The 23,459-nt window shown below is 41.6% G+C and overlaps 2 protein-coding genes across 4 annotated transcripts in view; one reads left to right on the top strand and one right to left on the bottom strand.

Moving 5' to 3' along the window:
- The window catches only part of LOC148516644 (glutathione S-transferase A4-like), a 41,453-nt gene that overhangs the window by 8,946 nt on the left and 9,048 nt on the right, over window positions 1-23,459 (bottom strand). The window contains exons 1-6 of one of the 3 annotated variants that reach the window (XM_088479688.1): window positions 13,889-13,922; window positions 9,470-9,508; window positions 7,524-7,621; window positions 7,077-7,128; window positions 4,563-4,695; window positions 1,507-1,648 (exon numbers count right to left, since the gene is read on the bottom strand). In XM_088479688.1, the coding sequence (XP_088335814.1) occupies window positions 1,507-1,648; window positions 4,563-4,695; window positions 7,077-7,128; window positions 7,524-7,610 (414 nt within the window). In that variant the 5' untranslated portion in view covers window positions 7,611-7,621; window positions 9,470-9,508; window positions 13,889-13,922. Of the gene's footprint in view, window positions 1-1,506; window positions 1,649-4,562; window positions 4,696-7,076; window positions 7,129-7,523; window positions 7,622-9,469; window positions 9,509-13,888; window positions 13,995-23,459 lie in introns of those variants that run through there. The other 2 variants (XM_088479687.1, XM_088479686.1) reach the window with 2 other exon arrangements.
- Window positions 20,014-20,973, top strand: LOC148516645 (general transcription factor II-I repeat domain-containing protein 2-like). The gene has a single exon (XM_088479734.1). The coding sequence runs from the start codon at window positions 20,014-20,016 to the stop codon at window positions 20,971-20,973; it is 960 nt and encodes a 319-aa protein (XP_088335860.1).

Below are 23,459 nucleotides of genomic sequence, written 5' to 3'. Positions count from 1 at the left end.
GCAGCGCCAAGCGTGCGCTGTGTCCCATAAGTAAAGGGCCGGCTGGCTTGTCTGTTAAAGGGTGCTGTAACCCCCAAAGTGCACTCCAAACAAAATAAAACATTTTTTTCTGTGTTTGTGAATTGTGTGCACTGTGGCCGCACGTGCATCAACAAAGGAGCAGCGCCAAGCGTGCGCCTGTGTCCCATAAGTCTGTTAAAGGGTGGTGCAACCCCCAAAGTGCACTCCACAAAAAATATACAATTCTTTTTTTTCTCTGTTTGTGTGCGAAATGTATGTGCAGTAGCCGCACGTGCATCAACACAGCAGCAGCGCCAAACGTGCGCCTGTGTCATAAGTCAAGGGCCAGTTTGGACATCTGGTCCGGACTGAAGGACGTGCCAACAATTTCTGACAAGTCTACTCTCACTGCATATGATACTGTCACCATTGACAGAATGGTGGAGGATTACATCGGTGACAGCATCCAAGTAGGGATGTCAGACAGTCCGTACCTGTACTGGCAGGAAAAAGAGGCAATTTGGAGGCCCCTGTACAAACTGGCTCTATTTTAACTGAGTTGCCCCCCCTCCAGTGTGTACTCCGAAAGAGTGTTTAGTGCAGCCGGGAACCTTGTCAGCGGAAGGCGTAGGAGGTTGCTTCCACAAAATGTGGAGAAGATGATGTTCATAAAATGAATTATCAACTCTTCCAGGGAGACCAGCCTCCAGAACGTACAGAGGGACCTGTGGTGGTGGATTCCAGCGGGGACAAATTAATACCCTGTAAGGATGAAGATGTACACAACACTGAAGTTGGTGAGGAATCGGTGGATGAGGAGGATTAGGACGACATCTTGCCTCCGTAGAGCCAGTTTGTGCAGGGACAGATTAATTGCCAGCTTGTTTTGTGGGGGCCCAAACGAACCAATCATTTCAGCCACAGTCGTGTGGCAGACCCTGGCGCTGAAATGATTGGTTTGTTAAAGTGTGCATGTCCTGTTTATACAACATAAGGGTAGGTGGGAGGGCCCAAGGACAATTCCATCTTGCACCTCTTTTTTTTCTTTGCATTATGTACTGTTTGGGGCCTAGTTTTTCAAACTGCCATCCTATCTGCCACTGCAGTGTCACTCCTAGATGGGCCACGTGTTTGTGCCGCTCACTCGTGTCGCTTAGCATAGTCATCCAGCTACCTCGGTGCAACCTTTTGGACATAAAAACACTATTGTGAGGTGTTGAGAATAAACTGGAAATTATTGGAAATTAAGGTTATTGAGGTTAATAATAGCATAGGAGCAAAAAAAACCACAAATTCTGTGATTTTAGCTATTTTTATGCTTTTTTAAAAAAAAATACAGATCCAAAACACAAACCCAGAACCCAAAACACGGAAGCGTGGTTTTGGCAAAACCAATCCAGATCCAAAACACGAAGAAAGATCCAGATCCAAAACCAAAACACGAAAAGTGGCCGGTGCACACCCCTACTTTTAAATATGTAAAGACTTTACTAAAACAGTTCTTACTTTGTTAAATACTGGAAAGTATCTGTTCAAAGCCCTGAATTTGATGAGATCTCTTTGTTTCTCCTTATCAGCTTCAGGAAGGAAGAATGTTTGTACGACCATTATGGCCAGGTCAAAGCATCCCTCTACATACATGTCAATGCTGAAAAGAAATCAATAGCAGCCAATGTATAAAAGGTTAATAATCATCATTTATTTGTATGTAAGATGTAACAAAACTCTGCAGCATCTTCCAGTCAAAATAAAAAAATGCAATTGTGAATAAAAGAGAAGACGACCCTCTCACCCACTCCCACCACTTTGAATACGTACAGGTTTTGAATACACCTGAAGCTTACTCAGAGGTTCTGTGGGTTTTGAGGCACAAGTGGCTTGCGTTGTGTTTTGAGTCGGACGGTTAAAGTTGAAATAATTGTTTTTTTCTTCTCTTCTTTATGTACTATAAATAGTTTTTCTTACCTTTTTAATATGTGGGTATAGTGCCCACACTATTATGCTACGTTGTCGATTTGCTCTGTAACTGAAATATCATTGTAGCTCTTAAGTATATATGTACTTGTATAAATGAAAATAAAAAGATGTAACAAAAAAAAGGGGAACAATACAAGTTGAAGAGGGACGTGTAGATGTAAGACAAAGGGTAGAGAGGCCTTGCTTCTGAAAGCTTAATCATTCAAACCATAAAATAAAAAACAAAGTATGGGAAGGAAAGGGGAGCGAGGGGAAAGAGGGTCTTACTAAAACATCACAAAAATAAATTGCACATCAATTCAAGATCGCCTTTATCATTACCATGTGTAAGATCCACATAATACAGTAAGATCACCTAATAGAGTCACCATATACAGTATATTGCTTAGTATGGGGCAGGTGAAGTAAACGTATTCCAAGAGTATCGAATACAATAAATGTGTATGCTCTTTAGTTGCCTTGTAAAAATATTTTTTATTATAGAGGTAAAAAACCAAATGTTATATTTGACATGCTGGAGGCAGGAACAAATCCTTCCAAAATGGAACTACGGAAGATTTGGCTGCATTTAGGGTATGAGGCAGTGACGTGTGGTGAGTTCACACATGTATAAAAACACAGTTTTCATATCAAAACTCTGGAGCATGACAGGAAGTATGATAGGGAAGGGAGTATGACAGGGGAGGTTCTGCCTCCCCTGCCTACCCTGACTGCATGTCCCTGATGAGATGTAGATTACTACAGTGAGCCCCTAAGAGAATGGAGAGGCACAGAGGAGCGGACTACAGAGAAAGTCTGAATTTAGTATCCAATATCTATACAAATATTTCATGGATTTCTCTCAAAAAATATTGGGGTACATCAACAGCATAAGGAAGAGAATGATGGAAATATTGTATGCAGTCCTCTAGAAACAAGGTACCAACAAGAATACATTTGATATGAAAATGTGTTTTTTTTTAGACATTAGATGGAAACCTTGGCTTCCCTACTCCTAATCCTGTCCCATCTTCATCTATGGGAAGTCCTAGATCTTTCTACAAATCAATCTCATGCTTCAAGGATGATACAGCATTAGATATATGAAGCAGGATACGAAGAATAGAAATTATCTATTCTCTGCTAGGGTAATAGTGACCCATTCACTTCAATAGGGTAATATGCTTAAACATTTGTACTCTAGGAAAAGACTGTAGAAAACAAAGTAATTGAGAATACTCTAATAGGTTAAAGTAAGGTATGGCAAATCCCTCCGAAAGGTTTTCTAACTACTTAAAATTTACCCTATCCATATAATTGTATATTATTGAGGGCCCTCCATTTATGTTTCCCGAGAGGTGATTACATAGGAAAGGAGAACTAAATGGAATGTCACGGTATCTCATATCGGAATAATAGTGAAGGTATTGTTTTAATTAAAATTTCTTAATAGAATATAACCATAAAGATTTGGAGATATTAAATAATGGGATCTCCAAGGGCAATAACAGATCTGGCCAAAAAAATTACTCAAGTGTTTACATTTTCAATATGAAGCCAATGGGAAGAGGATCAGAGAAAATCATGCCACAGGTTGACCCAAATGAATTGCAGAATAGTTAGAAATGTCTAGGATTACCCTTATGCCCACACCAGATCATCTAATAAGAGTGGAAAACTTCAGCCTCTGTAATATTTTTCACCTTACAGATTTCTGTACTTATTTACAGAACCTGTACCTATAGTATTTAATAGTGACATGTGAAGATTGGACTGGATGAGTGTCTGAAACTTGCAGCATCAGGGGAAGAATATTCATTTTAACATAGCAGCAGGGGGCAACCATGTCTGGTGCATTTCCATTATCTAACAAGCTTTGCAATGCTACTATTTAATTTATTACCAATTTGACTGAAGGGTTTGTATAGAAGCACCGAGATCTTTTTTTTTTTTTAAATCTCCAATTATTCCAAATTACCCAGAGTAAAAAAATACATTCTAAAACAGGCTCTCAAAACCTATTTTACCAAAGTCAGATCTCATCCTAAGCCAGGATTTTCTGTTCTAACACACTGACTCCCCTCACCTTCTGACTCTTATCTGTGTACCCTCTATAGAGATAGAGAAGTTCTTACAAGCAGGGCCCTCCTTCTTTTCTTTCCTGTCACTTTTGCTAATATCACACCCCCCATGCCTACAGTGCCCCCTAACCTATTTTCTGTACCCATCAACTAGGGTACAAGTTTAATTCACAGACTTTGTTGTTATAACTATACATGCATAATTATTTGGCAACTATCTAGCTGTTCTGTACATTATGAACTTTATATCCCAATGCAGTTGCACTATATCTGTATTTGTGCTCTCTAAGGCGCTATGGACACTTTGTGGCACCCTATATATAAAGGTTAATGATATAAATAAGCACAACAACCATAATAATTCTCCATATAGATTAAATGCAGAAACTAAGTAGGAAGTACACACCTTTTTGTGTTACTAAATATAAAACTGTTGTGTTGTATTACTAATACTATAGCTATAAAATTATGTTTAAAAAAAAAAAAAAAAAAGAAAGAGCATTGGTAAACAAGGGAAGCACTTACAATAAACTTTCATTCAGGTCCTTTCCATACATGTTGTACTTTTTAGCAATGTAATTCAGGATGGCTCTCGTTTGTACGAGTTTCATTCCATCTATTTCCACCATTGGGACTTGTTGAAACATCAAATCTCCAGCTAAAAGGCCAAGGAAATGAATAAATTTTTGTTATTTAAGAAATATGTTTCAATCACTACTTCCTAATGAATCATAGGCTGCATTTTGAAAAATAATTGTTCAGTTTAACAAATGGCAGCCAGCAATGTATGTAGTCAACAAGTTGACAGAAATAGTCTTAGGAGTCCTTGGATAGACTCAATATGCAAAAAAACACCCTTGATGAAGTCCTGTTGATGAAACGTGCAGGGTTGCTTCACACATATTGTTACTTTGGATCATTTGGAAAAAAAAGTCTCGGTGAGTGGACTTTTCCTAGGATGTTTGAAACATCTATTTGTTATTGGAGACTGATTCAGGTAAGTCCTTTTGTTTTTATACCTTGATAGCAGCCAATTTTTACGGTATTATTTTTAGAATAAAATATTGTGGAAGTACATCACTATAGTGGCCCCTCGTGGTTGTTATATAAGTCTGTGCAATACCTCTGTTTTACCAGAGATGTTCCTCTTGAGAACTTTGAACTAGAGATGTGCAGGCTTGGATCGGTTTGGATTTTCCAGCCAAATCCATATTTTTCCCACCACATTTTGGGTCTCAGAAAGAGGCAAAACGTCATCTTTCATGGACAATCAGCATCTTTCATGGACAAAAGTCCATGAAGGATGACATTTTGCCTCTTTCTGAGACCCTAAATTTGGCGGGGAAAATCCAGATTTGGCGGGAAAATCTGAACCGATCGAGCCTGCACATCTCTACTTTGAACAATCACACCTTAACTGTAGGAGTTAATCTCTTTCACTGCTTAATCACCTGCACCTGCTTTACTGACTTTATATCCCTGCCCTAAGTACCTTGCAGATTATGGAATGTTTTACTAAGAACTGCTCTCTGCTGTGTTCCAGTCCATTTGATATCCTGCAAGCCAATGTTTTGCAAACATATATTCTGTGTTTGCTAACACTGGTCCTGGCTCTTTTTAGTATTTTAAATTCACAGATTGCTTATCTTGCATACTGTTCCATTATGCTGAAAAGAGGCCAGGAAATCTCTGTCAGCAACTGAAGATTCTGGCCTCGTCACTCTCCCACAACGGCAGCGACATGCCTCCGTTTTGGGAAATGGAGGCCGTTGCCACCCCCTCCCAGTCCTGAAACAGCAGCAGACTGGCCAACCACTGACAGTCTGCTGCCGAACTCCGATCAATATCAAAGATCTGTACTGCACATGCGCAGTTCGGGTCCGACGCATTCGCAGAATCCCGAACATCAGGAACCTGCGTGTAAAACTGAGCTGAATCCACAACTGAATAAGGCCCTTAGTACACTATTAGTGACTTACAGTGTGACACTATTAGCGAATTAAGATGCAAAATTTAGGAAAAAATACTTTAGCACTGGAATTGCTACCTATGACAACAAATCTAAATTGTGCCAGATGTCTTGCACCATATGGCTCAAAAAGGATCGCTGTATGAGGACACATCTGTAGTTACTGTAGAGTATATGACAGTAGATTAATTAAATAAATGTAACAATTTTATTTTCATGTATTTTCCAGTAACTAATGCACAATGCTGCTAATCCTCATCCCTGCTGTACTAACATTAGTTTAGTACTCCTCACCCATTCTTGGCCTACACTCTACCACTACCATTAGTTTTTTCCTGTTTGAACATAACTTTATCGTTTTTAGAACAGAGAACAAACACTGCTGTGCTGGACTTTGTGTGTGTATTTTTTTTTTTTTATTGTCTTGGGCAACAACACTTTACTGGCTTTCTTCTCTTTCCGTTTAGGGTTTCTTTTTTGCAAGTCAACCATCAAGCTCATATGTTCAGAGATGAATAAGACTGATCTGAGAAGTGCCTGGGAAATGGGGAATGATAAAATCTTACTCAGAATCCACAGACCTCAATTCAACAACTAGGACAGTGGTTCCCAAACCATGCGTCGCGGCAACCTGGGGTGCCTCAGGACACTTGCAGGGGTACCTCAGGTTGGTGGTCCAGCACCAAATCAAATTACTTATGGGCTCAAACCTGTCCAACACCACATAACTGAACCTAAGGATGACAGGTGAGCACAATTTACTTCACTTTACTACTTGACATTTTTTTCTGAATATCTCAATAACAAACGTTTGGCTTAGGGGTGCCATGAAAACAATGCTGTTACTCTAGGGCGCCGTGATTCAAAAAAGTTTGGGAACCTCTGAACTAGGATGATATATTTTACTTGCCAATAAATAGTTGTCTTTTTTCCTATAAGGTGAAGTAGGAAAAAAGAAAGACAAATAAATATAATCAGATCCATTATAAGGGCTAGTTCGAGATAACCATTTTTTGCAATTTCTACCATATTTATTTAATAATAATTGTGCAATAATAAAAATACTGTACATTTAAGCAACTTTTCATATTCTTCCTTCGTGTCATAGAATTTTTCTTCAAACTGTGAATAAAAAATAAAGATTAAATTAAATGCATCAACATTTGATCACTACTTTATATCTGCGATCAAACAGCTCAGTGATGAGCAGGGATATAAAAACCAGGGTGGAAGCTAAATGAAGGTGACTGGAGATGTTTCATACACCATGGAAGGATAAAATCCTAGCTGAGTTCTACACACTGAATGAAGCTATTACTGTACGGAAAGTGGGAGATACTTTATTTCTATAATAGAATTAAAGAAATGAAAACTATTCTCAAAGGCCATACAGGGATATAGAGCATAATGTTTCCTGCACTGTCAGCCATCTGTCTCCTCTACTGCCTGTGATATTGCCATACAGATCAGAACGCCAAACAATCAGGATTTACATTATAATATGTTATTATACTTACCTCAACACCAACCGCAGCTAACAGCCACCGAATACACTCCATTCTTCCACGGCCATTGAAGTAGTGAAGTTTTGGTTTTGCAGCCATGATTATTTGTCCTGAAAAAAGCAATTAACTGAAACTTATTAAACATTTGATAGTGTAATTTGATATTCCATTCCCACAAAGAAGTAAATTAGCTATCTTAAAAATCAAATTAGAGCTCAGCTCATTTTATGCTAAAATAAAATGACAAATGAATTAATCTTACCAAAACTACAAATATTATTTTTCATTACACAACCTGAAAGCCTAATCAACTTGTTCCATCGCCCTCTCTTTAGCGTAACCGTTATAACATAAGAAGTAATAAATTGAGCTTAATGTGAGATCAAGCTATGTGATATTAATGTGTAAATCCTTGCAATAAATAAGCTGCGTTTTCCCCCTCCTTTGGAATGCCCCAGCAGTTCCATCAGCTGCTTACACTATACAATAGACTCCTCTGTTGTTCAAGTTGGGGGAGGGGTAAATTGACATTACATTTTGTTTGACTTGAGAACTAGTATACTAAGGAGTGAACAGTTGTAGTTGATGGACAATTTTCTTTTTTGACTTATTTGGTAACAATATCACTGTTCTATGAAAAACAAATAAATAACACTGAAATGCATTATATTTGTGGCAATATATAGCGGCATATTTATCACAAGCCGCATCTCAGGCGCGGATGGGATGCAATAATGTCACCCAAATTCGCAATGCTATATTTGAGTAGTTCGCAAGGATATATCACATATTTATTGCAAAAAATACACTGACAGTATTTTTTGCGATAAATATTTGATACAACCTGTGCCTGTGTGTGAGTGTGCCTGCGCATGTGCCACTGGCTACCTCCCTGCGATGGCTCCCCTTCCCTTGTCATCTTTCCCCCAAACTTCCTCAACCCTCCCCACCACACAATGCCCCCCCCCCCCCCTTAGCTAACACTTTCCTGCACGGTGATCCTCTGTGACCCCAGTCAGCTGCACTGTGCTGTGAACGGGATCAGTATGATTTACCGTTGGCCGCATCCCGTCAGCGGAAGCCCGGCAGGAGTGAAAATCCCAAAGCTACAAAAGGTAAGTACTGCTAACTTTTTTTCACCCCCTAACCCTAACCCTCCTTTAGGTGTGCTTACCCCTAACCCCCCCCCCCCCCAAGTGCCTAAACCTAACCCCCCCTTCCCCGCAGCCTAAACCAAAGTCTCTCAGGGGGGCCTAACTCTAATCCCCCCTCCCCCTAGCATAACACTAACCTCCCGGGGGGTGCCTAACCCTAAGTCCCCCCAGGAGCCCCTAACCCTCCCCCCCGCGGCTGTCCACGCCCGGCTTACCTTCGATCGGTAAGCCGGGTGTCGGGCTCCTAGCGTAGGTCTAATGACAGGTGTCAGGATTTTGCCGCCTGTCATTTGTACCTTGCCGGGATTAGACAGTTGGGAAGCAGGCGGTCGGGATCTCGTCCGTTGGCTTCTCGACTGCTTCCACTGTGATCTGGCATTTCAGTTTACAATACAGAGCAGCTGACCATGGGTCACTGAGCAGGAGTCCAGCCATCAGCTGACCGGAATCATGGAGGAGCTCATCGATCACCATCCCCTGGTGCAGGAAAGTGTTGTTATTATATTCTATTTTTTTTCTTTGTAACCAGCCAGGGGTCTATCAGACACACATCACAGAAGCCTGCTCCAGGCTCTGCTTTCCCTGTCAGCTGAGCTGGAGTAGTGGAAACGGGGAACCCTGCATATCGCCATTATTATTATTATTATTATCCTTTATTTATATGGCGCCACAAGTGTTCCGCAGCGCCTTACATAGTACATAGAACTAATAAGTGAACAAGAAACAAGTAGCTTACAGTACATTACAGTGCAGGACAAGGACACAACTTCTATACATTGCTGAAATAGTGATTAAAGCACTCACAATAAGCTGCCGGGAGTTGGCGGTCCCGTGTTAGGTGCCCTAATGGGGAGTAGAGAGTAGAAGAAAATGTAAAGAGAAGCACATGAGGGAAGAGGTCCCTGCTCATGAGAGCTTACATTCTAAGGGGAGGGGCAGACAGACAGGCGTGACACAGAAGGGGAAGATAGGAAGGAAAGAGCATGAGGTGGGTTAGGAGGAGTGCTGGAAGGCCTTGATGAAGTAGTGGGTCTTGAGAGCCAGTTTGAAGATTTGTAGAGAGGTGGAGAGTCTGATAGGGAGAGGGAGAGCATTCCAAAGGTAGGGAGCAGCACGGGCAAAATCTCGGATGCGGGAGTGGGAGGAAGTAATCAGTTGGCAAGAGAGGCGGCATGCATTAGTTGAGCGAAGTGGGCGGGCGGGAGTGTGAAGGGAGAGAAGGTCAGAAATGTATGCGGGAGAGGATTTGGTGAGGGCTTGTAGGTGAATGTAAGAACCTTGAATTGGCATCTGAAGGGGAAGGGGAGCCAGTGTAGGGCTTGAAGGAGAGGGGAAGCAGATATAGAACGTCTGGAGAGGAAGATGAGCCGAGCAGCAGCATTGAGAACAGATTGTAGTGGAGAGAGGTGAGAGACTGGGAGGCCAGCTAGGAGAAGGTTACAGTAGTCCAATCTGGATATGACCAGTGAGTGGATGAGGGTTTTAGTGGCATCCTGGGTGAGGAAGGGTCTAATCCTGGAGATATTTTTTAGGTGAAAACGGCAGGACTGCGAGATGTGCTGAATGTGCGGTTTAAAGGAGAGGGAGGAGTCTAGGATAACTCCAAGACAGCGCACTTTGGGGCTAGAGGAGATAGTTGTGCCATCAATAGATAACGAAATTGTGGAAAGTGATGTAGTGGAAGAGGGTGGGAAGATGATCAGCTCAGTCTTAGACATGTTAAGTTTAAGAAAGCGCTGGGACATCCACGAAGAGACAGCAGAGAGACAGTTGGCGATACGGGTAAGGAGCTCAGGGGTGAGCTCAGGGGTGGAAAGGTAAATTTGAGTATCATCTGCATAGAGATGATATTGGAGGTCAAAGGAGTTAATGAGTTCACCTAAAGAGGATGTATATAGGGAGAAAAGGAGAGGTCCAAGAACAGAACCTTGGGGAACTCCTACCTTTAGTGGAAGTGGAGGGGAAGAGGAGTCATGAGAGGACACAGCGAGGGAACGATCAGAGAGGTAGGAGGAAAGCCAGGAGAGGGCAGTTTCACGTAAACCGAGAGAGTAAAGGATTTGCAGGAGGAGAGGGTGGTCTACAGTGTCAAATGCAGCAGAGAGGTCAAGGAGAATGAGCAGAGAGTAGTGGCCCTTGGATTTGGCAGCAGATTACCATCGCATGGCTCCCTCCCAGCATTTGTTCACATTTTCTTTTAGTAAATCTGAGACAGATCACATTCCCATTACAAGTATGGGAAATGTGATCTGCTTACTAAAGTAATGCAATTTTAAGAAGTAGGGTTCTTTTTACGAAAACTGCTCCAAAAGCTCTTTAATACACTTAAGTGATACTAAAGTAATGTGAAAAGGGTGTGAAAACAACTATTTTCACATTATTTGAGTAAAATAATATTGATAAATATGCCAGAAAGACATTTATTTTTTTACTTTATTTCTGTCTAATAGAATGCAAATTTACTAAATTTTATTTAATTTTAAGTATCTCCATGTGGCCATAACATAAGCGCATGAAATGCAAAATAAAAAATATCTGTCTATACCACAAGAAATATGAATAAGATGCTATAGAAGTATCAATGTTTTCCCTGGAAAATATAAAAGAAAAATCAAATATTAAAAAAATAAAAAAACCACGTCAAATTGAATCACCACATGTTTATTAAATGAGTCGTGATTTTCTTTACTGACATTCAAAAAAAATATATAGGGAATATTATTTACAAAACCAAATTTGCATAAGTTCTTATATCTAGTTCAATAGACAGTTGTATGCGAAATTATTATATAACATGTCCCAGACCTAAAGTTGTCAAACAAATTATAATTATAAGTAATAAGAAATCTCAGTTTAAAGCCACGTACACACTAGACCAGTGTTGGCTAACCTTGACACTCCAGCTGTTATGGAACTACATAACCCAGCATGCACTGCTACAGTTTTGCTATTAGGGCATGCTAAAACTGTAGCAGGGCATGCTGGGATATATGGTTCCACAACAGCTGGAGTGTCAAGGTTAGCCAACACTGCACTAGACGATAAGTTGGACAATATGAACGACAACTATATCGTTATCGTTCATAGCGTCCAATATTGTCCAGTGTGTATGTGGTAAACGACCAACAATGTGCGCTCCCGCGGATCGTTGACTATATCTTTCATCGCCTGGACATGCACAACCTGACGATATCGTCAGGTTAGCCTGCATGTTAAGACGATGAAAGATATAGTCAATGATCCGCGGGAGCTCGCATTGTTGGTCATTTGATGAGGGATGAGAAAGGGTGCCGGCACTGAACGATATCGTTAAGTGTGTATGCTTAATGTCGTTAACGACATTGAGCCCAGCAGTTCAGATGATATCGCCCATGGAGTATATCGTCTATTATTATTATTATTTTTTTAAATAATAATAATACAAACAATTATATTTGAACTGTGAAATTGACCTAGTAAAAGGCAAGTTTATAAAGACAGCTTGCCTTGGTGATAAGTGGACAAACTAGTCTTAGAAAAGATACTAAATAGTAAAAAGAAGCTAGTATTTAAAAAATAATGTAAAAATATAAATATTAACCACTTGCCTGGCACAGTCGTATCAGATACGACCATACCAGACTGGTCTTTAACTGACATGGTCGTATCTGATACGACCAGTCAGAGATGCCCACTGGGCGGCTGCGGGAAGCTAATCTTCCTGCGGCCGCCTACATCAGAGGGACCTGCTGGTCCCTCTGCACCCGCAGCTGCCCCTCTCGTGTGTCCCGATCACTGCTGGTCACAGTGATCGGGCATCTGGCAGCACCCCCCTCCCGCTCGGCTCCAGTGTATCCCGATCACTGTGGCCAGCAGTGAACAGGCAGCCTGCGTGACATTTCCCCTGGCAGCAGGCGCCACTTTATCTACTCCGTGGCTGGGTCCCCTTCCCCCGGCGCTTCAGTGACCCCAGGCCAGGCCACCCTCTTCTTCCAGCGCTGCACTGAGTCCCCGAGCCAGCTGATCCTCTCCTCCCTGCGCGGCTGGGTCCCCTTCCCCCGGCGCTGTAGTGTCCCCGGACCTGCCCACCCTCTTCTTCCGGTGCTGAAGGGACTCCCCTGATCCAGCCCACCCTCCACCCCTTCCTCCAGGTGCGGCGGCGGCTGTTGAAGTTTACTTACCTCCTCTTCCCATCCCGTCGGCAGCTGCTGGGTGACCGGCGGCAGCTGTTGCTCTGTGTCCATCTCCTCCAGGCCCGGCGGCTGCTGCTGATGTCTGCCCACCTTCTCTTTCCGGCCCGGTGGCGGCTGCAGCTTTGAGCCCAGCGACCTCCCCCATCTTCTCTCAGTGAGTGACTGGGTGAGTGCTCCATTTCTCCCCCTCAGAACAGTGATCAGACAGTGGTTGTGTGTGTGTGTGTGTGTGTGTATATATGTATGTATGTATGTATACACACACACACACCCATATATATGCATATATACTGTATATGTGTATAGTTTGTGTGTGCAGTCCTCCCAATGTCAAGGAAACATCGGTGGCTGCGGTCTCAAACAATCGATTGTTGAACCCATTGGCCATCGATGGTACAGATGTCAATGGCCATCACTACAGTATACCATAAAAAAAAATATTTTTATGATATATGGTATTTAAAAAAAAAAATGCTTTGGAATAATTTTAAAAAGATGTTCTTGACCTAATTCAATCATAAAAAAGCCCGACAATTTCGGAGCGGTTTTTGGAAAAGTGGTTAAGGAATTTCACTACTACCCTCTGTTCCTTCCTATTGATGCTATTCTCTATTGTGTTAGGTATACATATATTAATCCTTAGAATAATTTTGTCCATATAAAGTCATGCAGCTGCAAGCTGTTTTTACACAAGGTATATGAACACATATACATATTATATTCACAGACACACAGTGCATTCAGTTGTTTACTATATAACACACACACTGACATACATACTATATTTTCCAATTATATACTATAAGCACACTGGCACATAACCATATGGTACATATACTATATGCACACAATAAATAAACCCATATACTACAAGCACACACACTCTGACCTAAAATAAAATTGTATATGCACACACGTATTTAATACACACATATTCTCACACAGTCATTCACACACATGTATATAGATACATAAATAATAAATACACATTAATTCACAAAGCCACTGGCATGTACACACTATAAACATTCATTGACTGACACACACTCACCAGCAGTGGCTAGTTGGTAATGGCTAAGTCCCCTTCAGCTACAGTATATTCATACCATCACTGGCTGGTGTGACTGCTGCAGTCACATGGTACACAGTTAAGCAACTGTGGGCTGGTGCACATGTGACTGTTGTTCATGTGTAGCTGACACTGAAAGCACTGTCTGGAGTAGAATCTCTCCTCATATTTACCCAAACTGTTTTTACTGAAAAAATAGGTCATTCATACTTGTAAGCATATACACACAATAATGAATATATGAAGTGAAAACACTACAATACATTAAATAAATATAAAATAACCTCCTACAGTGGGAAGTTAATAAAGGATGTATTCTATTACATTTTTGTATTGCATCTAGTCACAGTGACATACAAGTCGTACAACTTTAATAAAAATGAGGAAAAAAAAGAAAAGATAGATAAGAGAATTAAAAAAAAAACATTAATAGAGAAATGCAAATAAAAGGACTTATGAGATGGAAAGGGTAGGAAAAAGGGGTTGAGAGAGGCCAGAGGGGAAGAGGAGGGGGGTGAATGGAGGTTAGGAAATAGAAGATCTACTCCTTACTTGTGCTAAAGAGGATTGCAGTCTGAACTCATATCTGATGGACAGACAGCATAGTGAGAAAGTGAAGAAGAGGAGAGGGGAGGGGGCTGCGAGTAGACCCATATAAGCTAAATATAAAGAGGATTCCTTAGATTCCAGCTATGATAACTAGGTGGCTGTAAAATCCATAGGTTTACCAAATGAAAAGGAAATAATATCTTCCATGTAAAAATCGATCTTCTTAAACCAATCTCTAATGGAAGAAGCTACTGGTGATTTCCAAAGAACTGGACTCATGGCCTTTGCTGCATTATTAAGACGTCTTAAAAGGGATTTTTTATAAGTGCTAGTAGTAGAATAGGTGATGTTTAGGAGCTCTGTTCATCTTTAATGGCATGAATAAATGTGACTGCACGTTGTTCCCGTAATGCTTTAGCTAACATTCTACCTGGTTTATTTCCCTATTGGTAATAGCGACTGCGATATTTACAGTATGACAGTTTAATTTTGTCAGTGAAAAGTCTATGATTGGCAGCCCAGGCTTCCTCAAGCTCAGCATAATAATGAGGAGAATAATTATGAGAGCCGTCTAAGGATTTAATTTTTCCTAGAAGGGTATCTCTTTCTTGGGTCTTTTGTTTTATTGAAGTAAGATTCCAATTGTATGCAAGCACCCCTCAAGACACATTTATGTGCCTCCCAAATCGAAACCTTGGAAATGTTGGTAAGATCGAAAAATGTAGGATGAGGGGGACAGGAGGACAGTAACTGTAACAACCCAAAGGAAAAACTAGGCTGTATTGTAAAAGTACAATGCGCAGGGACAGACTAGTCTGAGGCAACGAGCACAAGCTAAGCCAGATATGAATATTACAATAGGGAGACCATATCATAGCCAGCTGTATGAGGTCACTTAAATCTTAACTGAAGTAATAAATTGTAACTAAACAAAAAGAACATTGCTATCATGTAAATAACAAAAAAATATGATAGTTGCTCAAATCAGCTTAATTGCATAACACAGGTGCTTGTAAAGGGCGGGTTTTACACTGAACACAGAAAAAAAGAGATTTGCCCCCCAGCACACTGCAGCAAAAACAATACTTAAATCCTACATGATAATAGAGATTCAGAGGTATTAGTTACATACATTTGCAAATATATGAATAAGCGCCAGGCCAATCGTCAAGGCTTCTCTATACTGGCGTCCCTAACATTAAGTATGTAACTAATACCTCTAAATCTCTATTATCATGTAGGATTTAAGTATTGTTTTTGCTGCAGTGTGCTGGGGGGGCAAATCTCTTTTTTTCTGTGTTCAGTGTAAACCCTGCCCTTTAAAAGCACCTGCGTTATGCAATGAAGCTGATTTGAGCAACTACCATATTTTTTTGCAGTTTGGAGAGGCATGAAGGGAGTCAGCATTAGGAGGATGTGCTGATCCTTATAGTGCCATGTGGAGTTTTTTTGGGGTACCTCCAAAGTAAGTTAGCTCTCAGCTTATATATGTACTGTTATCAGTACACCAATTGTAATTATATTACCCAGAGTGGGTGCTACCATTATGTAGCAATAATTATTTTGGGGTGAGCGTTAGGGAGTGGGGCCCCAGGGGGGGTTCTGAATGGGCCTTACTCATGGCATCGCCACTTAATTCACATAGAATACTTTTATCACTTCTCTATTTGTTTGTATATTATTTATGTCATTTTAATTCTTTCTCATTTCCTTAACACTTATTGATTTATCCTTACACATCTTTTCTTTACACTTCACTATCACCTTTTTCCCTTTTTCGTGTGATGCCCTGGGGATGGCCCTTGGCTGGAATTTTTTTGGGGTGCCTTGCTTCTCAGACGTGAACCCCTTAATGTTAGGGACGCCAGTATAGAGGAGCCTTGACGATTGGCCTGGCGCTTATTCATATATTTGCAAATGTATGTAACTAATACCTCTAAATCTCTATTATCATGTAGGATTTAAGTATTGTTTTGCTGCAGTGTGCTGGGGGGCAAATCTCTTTTTTTCTGTATCATGTAAATAAGACAGAAAAGGTAGTCCACAGTAATGCTAGAAGCAAGGGAGTGGCAGGGGCGTATCTATAATGGGTGCAGGGTGTGCGGGTAACACGGGCCCCTGGGACCAGGGTCCCCACACCACACACCCTGCACCCATAATATTACTTACCTCTCCGGAGTCCCACGTCAGCGCTGGCGTCCGGCGCTGCAAAATGACTGGAAAATGTCCGCGGCGGCCATTTTCCCGTCGTTTGCGCATGTGCAGTACAGGGAAAATGGCCACCGTGGCCATTTTCCTGGTGACCTGTGCATACACTATAGACTCTGCGCACACTCTAGTGCCCAGAGTCTATAACTCCGGCGTTGGCCGCACACAGCTCAGTGCGCTGCCGGCCGCCAGGCGGAGAGGAAGGGGCCCATGTCGGAGACTGCACATGGGCCCCCTCCTCTCTAGAAATGCCTCTAGGGAGTGGATCACTACTTGGCAGGGGAGGGCATCCCAGTCTGGGAGTGCCAAATGGTTGTATGCCCAAAGATGAGAAAAAGGTGGGAGATCTACTGGCGTATTGAGCGAGATAGTCTTACCATTGTGAGAAACGTGTAAGTTGAATGGGAAGTTCTAATGATATTTGAATTATGTGAGAGGTTTCATGGCTCTCCTGTATTGTTATTATTATTATTGTTTATTTATATGCCACTAGTAAGTGAACAAGAAACAAGTAACTTACAGTACATTACAGTGCAGGACAAGGACATGGTTTATATACATTGCTGCAATAGCAATTAAAACACTAACACTAAGCTGCAGGGAGTTAGGAGTAGAAGAAAATGTAAAGAGAAGCACATGAGGGTAGAAGGCCCTGCTCGTGAGAGCTTACATTCTAAAGGGGAGGGGCAGACAGGCATGACACAGAAGGGGAAGATAGGGAGGGAATAGCATGAAGTGGGTTAGGATGAGAGCTGGAAGGCCTTGATGAAGTAGTGGGTCTTGAGAGCCTGCTTGAAGATTTGTAGAGTACCAGGACAGATCAGGGAATAGTTGTATTTTGTTGCCATTAAAACCAATACCCTCAAGCTGATGGGATTTCCTGAGGATGTCCTCCTTCTTGATATAGTAGCGGAGGCGATAGATAACATTGTGAGGTTTCTACGTGGGCAGGCCTCTTGGATGGAGGACACGGTGAGCTCTATCAAACAGCATTTCACTGCTTGGATTCAAGCCAAGATCTTTGTAAGGCTGTCCATAAGACTAGCTTGGGAGATGTCTTCCGGAAAACCCCGAACTTGAAAATTATTGCGGCGGCCTAGATTGTCTAAATCATCCATGCGTTTTAGAGAGTGGATTTCAGACAGTTGATGGGACTTTGCATCCCTGAATTGAAGGAGGGTGTCTGCAGAGGCCTCTATGGTTTTCCAGGGTGTCAATACAACCCGTGAGTTGTGTCATATCAGACTGGATGGCGGCCACCACTTCTGGCGAATAGGAGATTGAAGCTTGCTCTCCAGAGCCTGAAAGTCCTGCTTCGTAGGAAACAACTTGATATGAGAGAATATTTAAAAAATTTCCTGTCGTAAAGAAAGCGAGAGGGTAGAAGGAGGATTCTATCTGATGAGGAAGAAGGTGCAGGAGAAGCAGGAGATTTGGCATCACCTGTCGAGTTGGATACAGGTATCTTTAGAAATTGAAGCATATCAAGATGAGAGCCACCATCTCCTCTTCCTAACACATCCAACTTGGGTCTATGTTTCTTATCTTTCCACATGATGTGATAAATAAATATAACTGATGTATACGCAAACAGCAATCAACAGATGTCTCCTGAGGTCTAGTCAGACCACATAGGGTTAGGGGCCCTAGATTGCACACCCTAAGCACAATGTGAGATGCTACCTGCTGAGACTTGTAGTGCTGCAAGCATAAAGAGACAAATGCAAGTGCACACTCTAACCATGCTGAACCTAATAATATAACTGCTAAATAGCATCAAAGAGGTTATTTGCATAATAATGGCCATAATTATGGGCCTGACCACCACGTCCAGTTCACCTCTATCAGGCAGGTCCCTAACATTCCTATGGAACAATGACAAACGTGTAAAAAAAAAGGTTTTTTGAGATTTTTGCAAATTTAATAAAAAAAAAACAAACTAAGAAATCACATGTACACATGCATTAAATTTGCAAAAACCCAAAAAACTTTTTACACGTTGTCATTATAGGGTATTGTGTGTAGAATTTTGAGGACAAAAATGAATTTATTCCACTCTGGAATAAGGCTGTAACACAGGGGTCCTCAAACTACGGCCCGCGGGCCACATGCGGCCCGCTGAGGACATTTATATGGTACGCCGGGTGCCTGTCTGTCATTTTTTTTTACATGAGAAGGACGGTCATTGGTGGAAGAGGGAGAGGGGGCAGCGGCCGCCGCCGATTGGCTGGCCGGCTGAAGCGCTGGATCATGAGAATTGTTGGCTGCAGTCTAGCTTCAGGCGGTGAGAGGAACCGAACAGCGCAGCCGGACTACAACTCTCATCTCCCAGGATTCAGAGGAAGCCAGGGCATTTGGGAGGGCCGTCTGTGCGGTGACTTGTGGGCAGTGAAGGTCGGAAGCGGGAGCGCGAAGAGCGGGAGAGAGAGTGCGGGAAACGGAGGCATCACAGCGCAGAGGCAGCTTGGAGGAAGTTGGGAGCATTATTACCTCAGTGTGAGCCTGAGGTAAAAGCGGAGTTTCACCAATCAGACTGCAATGATGGGCATTGCAGTCTGTATGTCTCTGTGTGGGCAAAGTTATTGCTGGTATATTGTTTTTGTAGCGCTGTATATATAAATTGGTATTTTACTAATAGCAATTTGGAATCCCTAGGAAACAATGATGTCAAGAAAAAGAAAAATTGACTCGGAGTGTAGGATATTCAAAGAACAGTGGACTTATGATTACTTTTTCATGCAGTACAATGAAAGAGCTGTATGTCTAATATGCCAGAATATAGTGTCTGTGTTCAAAGAATATAATTTGCGTCGACACTATGAAACTCAACATAAAGATAAATATAATTGTTTGGTTGGAGAAGTGAGAAAAGATAAAATATTAAAACTGAAAAATACATTGACAACTCAGCAAAATACTTTTGTGAAGCAGAAGCAGCTAAATATTTCATCACTGCGAGCAAGTTTTCAAGTTGCCAAGCTAATAGCACGCACTGGCAGACCATTCGTGGAGGGAGAATTTGTTAAGGAATGCCTTCTTTCTGTTACCAAAGAGATGTGTCCAGAGAAGGCCGATTTATTTAGTACAGTGAGTCTTTCAGGACCTACAATTACACGGAGGATTGAAGAAATGGGAGACAATTTGCCTCAGCATTTGCCAAACTCCACAAAAAACTTTCATATTTTTCCTTGGCACTCGACGAAAGCAATGATGTTTGTGATTCTGCACAACTTCTAATTTTTATTCGTGGGACAAATGATTATTTCGAAGTCACAGAAGAGCTTGCTGCACTGCAAAGCATCAAAGGAACAACTACAGGAGAGGATATCTATGAAAAGGTTTGCCAAACTATGAAAGGTTTGGAGCTGGACTGGGCTAAACTAGCCAGCGTGACAACTGATGGTGCTCCTAGCATGGTGGGGTCTAAGAAAGGAGTAATTGCTCGCATTAACCAAGAGATGGACAAACATAACCATTCTCATCCAATAGCCATACACTGCCTCATCCACCAACAAGCGCTGTGTAGTAAATCACTGAAGTGGGACTCTGTTATGAAAATTGTGGTATCTTGTGTTAACTTCATTAGAGCTCATGCACTAAACCACAGACAATTTCAGGAATTTCTGTCTGAGCTAAATGTTGACTATGAAGATGTTCTGTATCACACAGAAGTCCTTTGGCTGAGTCAAGGGAGAGTTTTGAAACGTTTCTATGACTTACTTCCACAGATTACAACTTTTCTGCTTTCAAAAAACAAAGAAGTACCAGAGCTCAATGATGCAGAATGGAAATGGCACCTTGCCTTTATGACAGATGTAACACAGCTACTCAACAATTTCAATATGCAACTTCAAGGAAAGGGGAAGCTCATCTGTGATATGCAATCACATGTCAAAGCATTTGAAGTAAAATTAGGCCTCCTCATCAAACAAGTGAAGGAGGAAAACTTCTGCCATCTCCCCACAACTCAAAATCTGTTAGTGGAAAAACCATTGATTGCATTCCCAAACAAAACATGTGTGGATTCACTGGAAAAATTGCAAAAGGAGTCCCAATTTAGATTTAAAGAGCTTCATCTCCATGAACAGGACATACAGCTTTTCCATAACCCATTTTCTATTGACTTTGAAAATGTGGATACAATTTACCAAATGGAACTGGCTGAACTGCAGAATTGTGACTCTCTGAAAGACGCATTCAAGTCAAGCAGCCTTCATAATTTCTATGCATCTCTCCCCTCTGAGACATCCTCATCTCAGGAACCATGCACTCAAAATGGCAACCATCTTTGGCAGCACTTATGTCTGTGAACAGACTTTTTCTAGAATGAAACATTTGAAATCTCCAACCAGATCAAGACTAACGGATGCACACTTGCATCACTTGTTACGACTAGCAGTGACAAATATGGAACCAGACATTGACCATCTCATTAGCCAAAAGCAGGCCCATAGTTCTCATTGAAATACTGGTAAATTTGTTGATTTAACTTTTACTTCATTTTAAACATTGTATTTGTTCCCGTTTTGTTTCTTCACTTCAAAATAAGATATATGCAGTGTGCATAGGAATTTGTTCATAGTTTTTGTTTTTACTATAGTCCGGCCCTCCAACAGTCTGAGGAACAGTGAACTCTCCCCGTTTAAAAAGTTTGAGGACCCCTGCTGTAACATAACAAAATGTGGTAAAAGTGAAGCATTGTGAATACTTTAAAAATGCACTGTATATCCTCAGGGGACATAATGACTATCAGTAAATGTATCCCTAAGCCTATGAGGACTGCTCTATGTTGAGTTAGTGTTCTTCTACAGCTAGGATCAGAGAGAGCAAGGATAGACTAGAGACAAAACCCAAATTCATCACTCCAAGGATATTGACTATCTCTAGTAGCTTCAGCATTTAATCTTAAGTAGCAAAACATTTTGTTAAAGATCAAATATTTTGGTGCTTAAACTAAACTAGATTTTGGAGCTAAATATAAGGGAACTCAGCCCACCGAGAATGGCATTGGATTGGCTCAAGATTATCAATTTAAGTACCACCCATCCGGAATAAAGGAGCAAAAACACCCCCCACCATTCTCCTTTCATCCGTTAATCACATGTGTGCACCTTCGTAGCATGGCCAGGCATATAGATAAGTCAGCAGCTATTTAGACTGTTACCTGTAATTGGTTCATAACTTTGAAGCTTTAAAGTATTTTTTAGTCATCATTTAAAATATTGAGGGGTATTACCTATCCAATTAGCTAAACAAGTATTATAGTGTGGAGGTTAGGTTAAGCTCTTATTAGAACCAACAAACAGGAACTAGCTTGTATAATTTAGAATCTAAATTGGGTTTTGGACTGTATGCAATTGTTTTGTGGATGCAAAATATAACAGGAGTTTGTTTAATGCTGAATATTATAGTTACTGTTTTTGCTTTTCTGTGTAATATATGCATTATATGATGATTTACATCCTAAAGTAATCCACTATAATAAAGCATATATTCAGTTGTTCTGATACACCTTCTCTGTGTGTTGTCCACATTGGAGCTGGTAACACGTTAGCCCTTTTCACACACTTTTAACTAAAATTCGGGGTTCTCCCAAGCCAGTCCCTGATAATTTGATAACTAATATCTAAGGCTTGGGTGGAGGCACCGCAGAATAGACAAGAGGAGACCTGAACCACGGACATAGTAACCCATGCAAATACCAGGTGAGCCAGGGTTACATTGAGTTGAAAAGTCCATGATCTTATAGCAGACAGATGAACTGAATCAGTATGATTAGCTCTCTACATCCTTAAGAGTGGTTATTTGTATAAGAGATGATGGCAAGAAGCTACTAGGTAGTAGGCAGAGAGTACCACTGAAAAGTCATTGAGAAAAGTAATGAACAGCAGTGATTATGGTGTTTCAAACAATTGAACTTAATGGCAATAAGCAGGTCTGCGGCTAGAGCTTCCACCAGGGAGGAGTGGGACAGGAAGCTGTGGGTGAGTGGGGCATGCCAGGACTGCTGCACGGGTCCGTGGCTAGGGAAGCTGCAGGGAGGAGTGGGACAGGGAGTTGTGGGTTGGGGGGGGCACCGGACATGTCACACTGGCATAAGAAGCTGCTGAGGGACAGCGACTCTAATGAGCAGGGACAGGCTATAGATACTGTAGACGGATGCGGCAGCCGATGATTTGACACAGAGCCCTCCACTAGTATATGGTTATAGTAGCTTCTCAGTTGCCAGGAAGAGGTGCCATGTATTGGGTGGCCATGATGGTACACTCCGAGTACATATTTACAGCCCTGAGTTGGATGAATATATTGTGGGCGATGGAGGAGGTGCCCCTTCATTGCTGGCGCCTCCATTGTCTCCCATAGTTCTGCCCCTGTCCATCCCTGAAGCTGGGTACACACCATAAAGCGGTGCGACCCTGTTTTGCAGTGAGTGTTATAATGGTACAATGAGTGCTCCGTACACACAATCATTACATGCTGCATGTAACAGCACCATGTTGTTCATTGCATCGTCACACCTGAAATGCAGCACAGCAGATCTGACGATGCGATGAACGATGTCTGGGAATGATGGATCGGGTGTACATACACACTATACGTTGTGTGTGATATATCATTGCGATCCGCGTCGGGGCGATATATCAAACGATTCATCATATAGTGTGTGCCCAGCTTTACTCCTGGTACTCTTTAACTGAATGTCTACCAAGTGTCCTCTAGCTAACTGCAAGACCTTGCTGAGAGCTCAGCTGTTTGAGGAAGAGTTCTAATAGCGCTTGTCACTTCTGAATGGATA

Source organism: Taudactylus pleione, unplaced genomic scaffold (genome assembly GCF_031769625.1).
Source record: "Taudactylus pleione unplaced genomic scaffold, aTauple2 ptg000244l, whole genome shotgun sequence".
Classification (NCBI taxonomy): Eukaryota; Metazoa; Chordata; class Amphibia; order Anura; family Myobatrachidae; genus Taudactylus; species Taudactylus pleione.
Note: the sequence above shows the minus strand (reverse complement) of the source record. Positions and strands in the feature narration are given on the sequence as shown.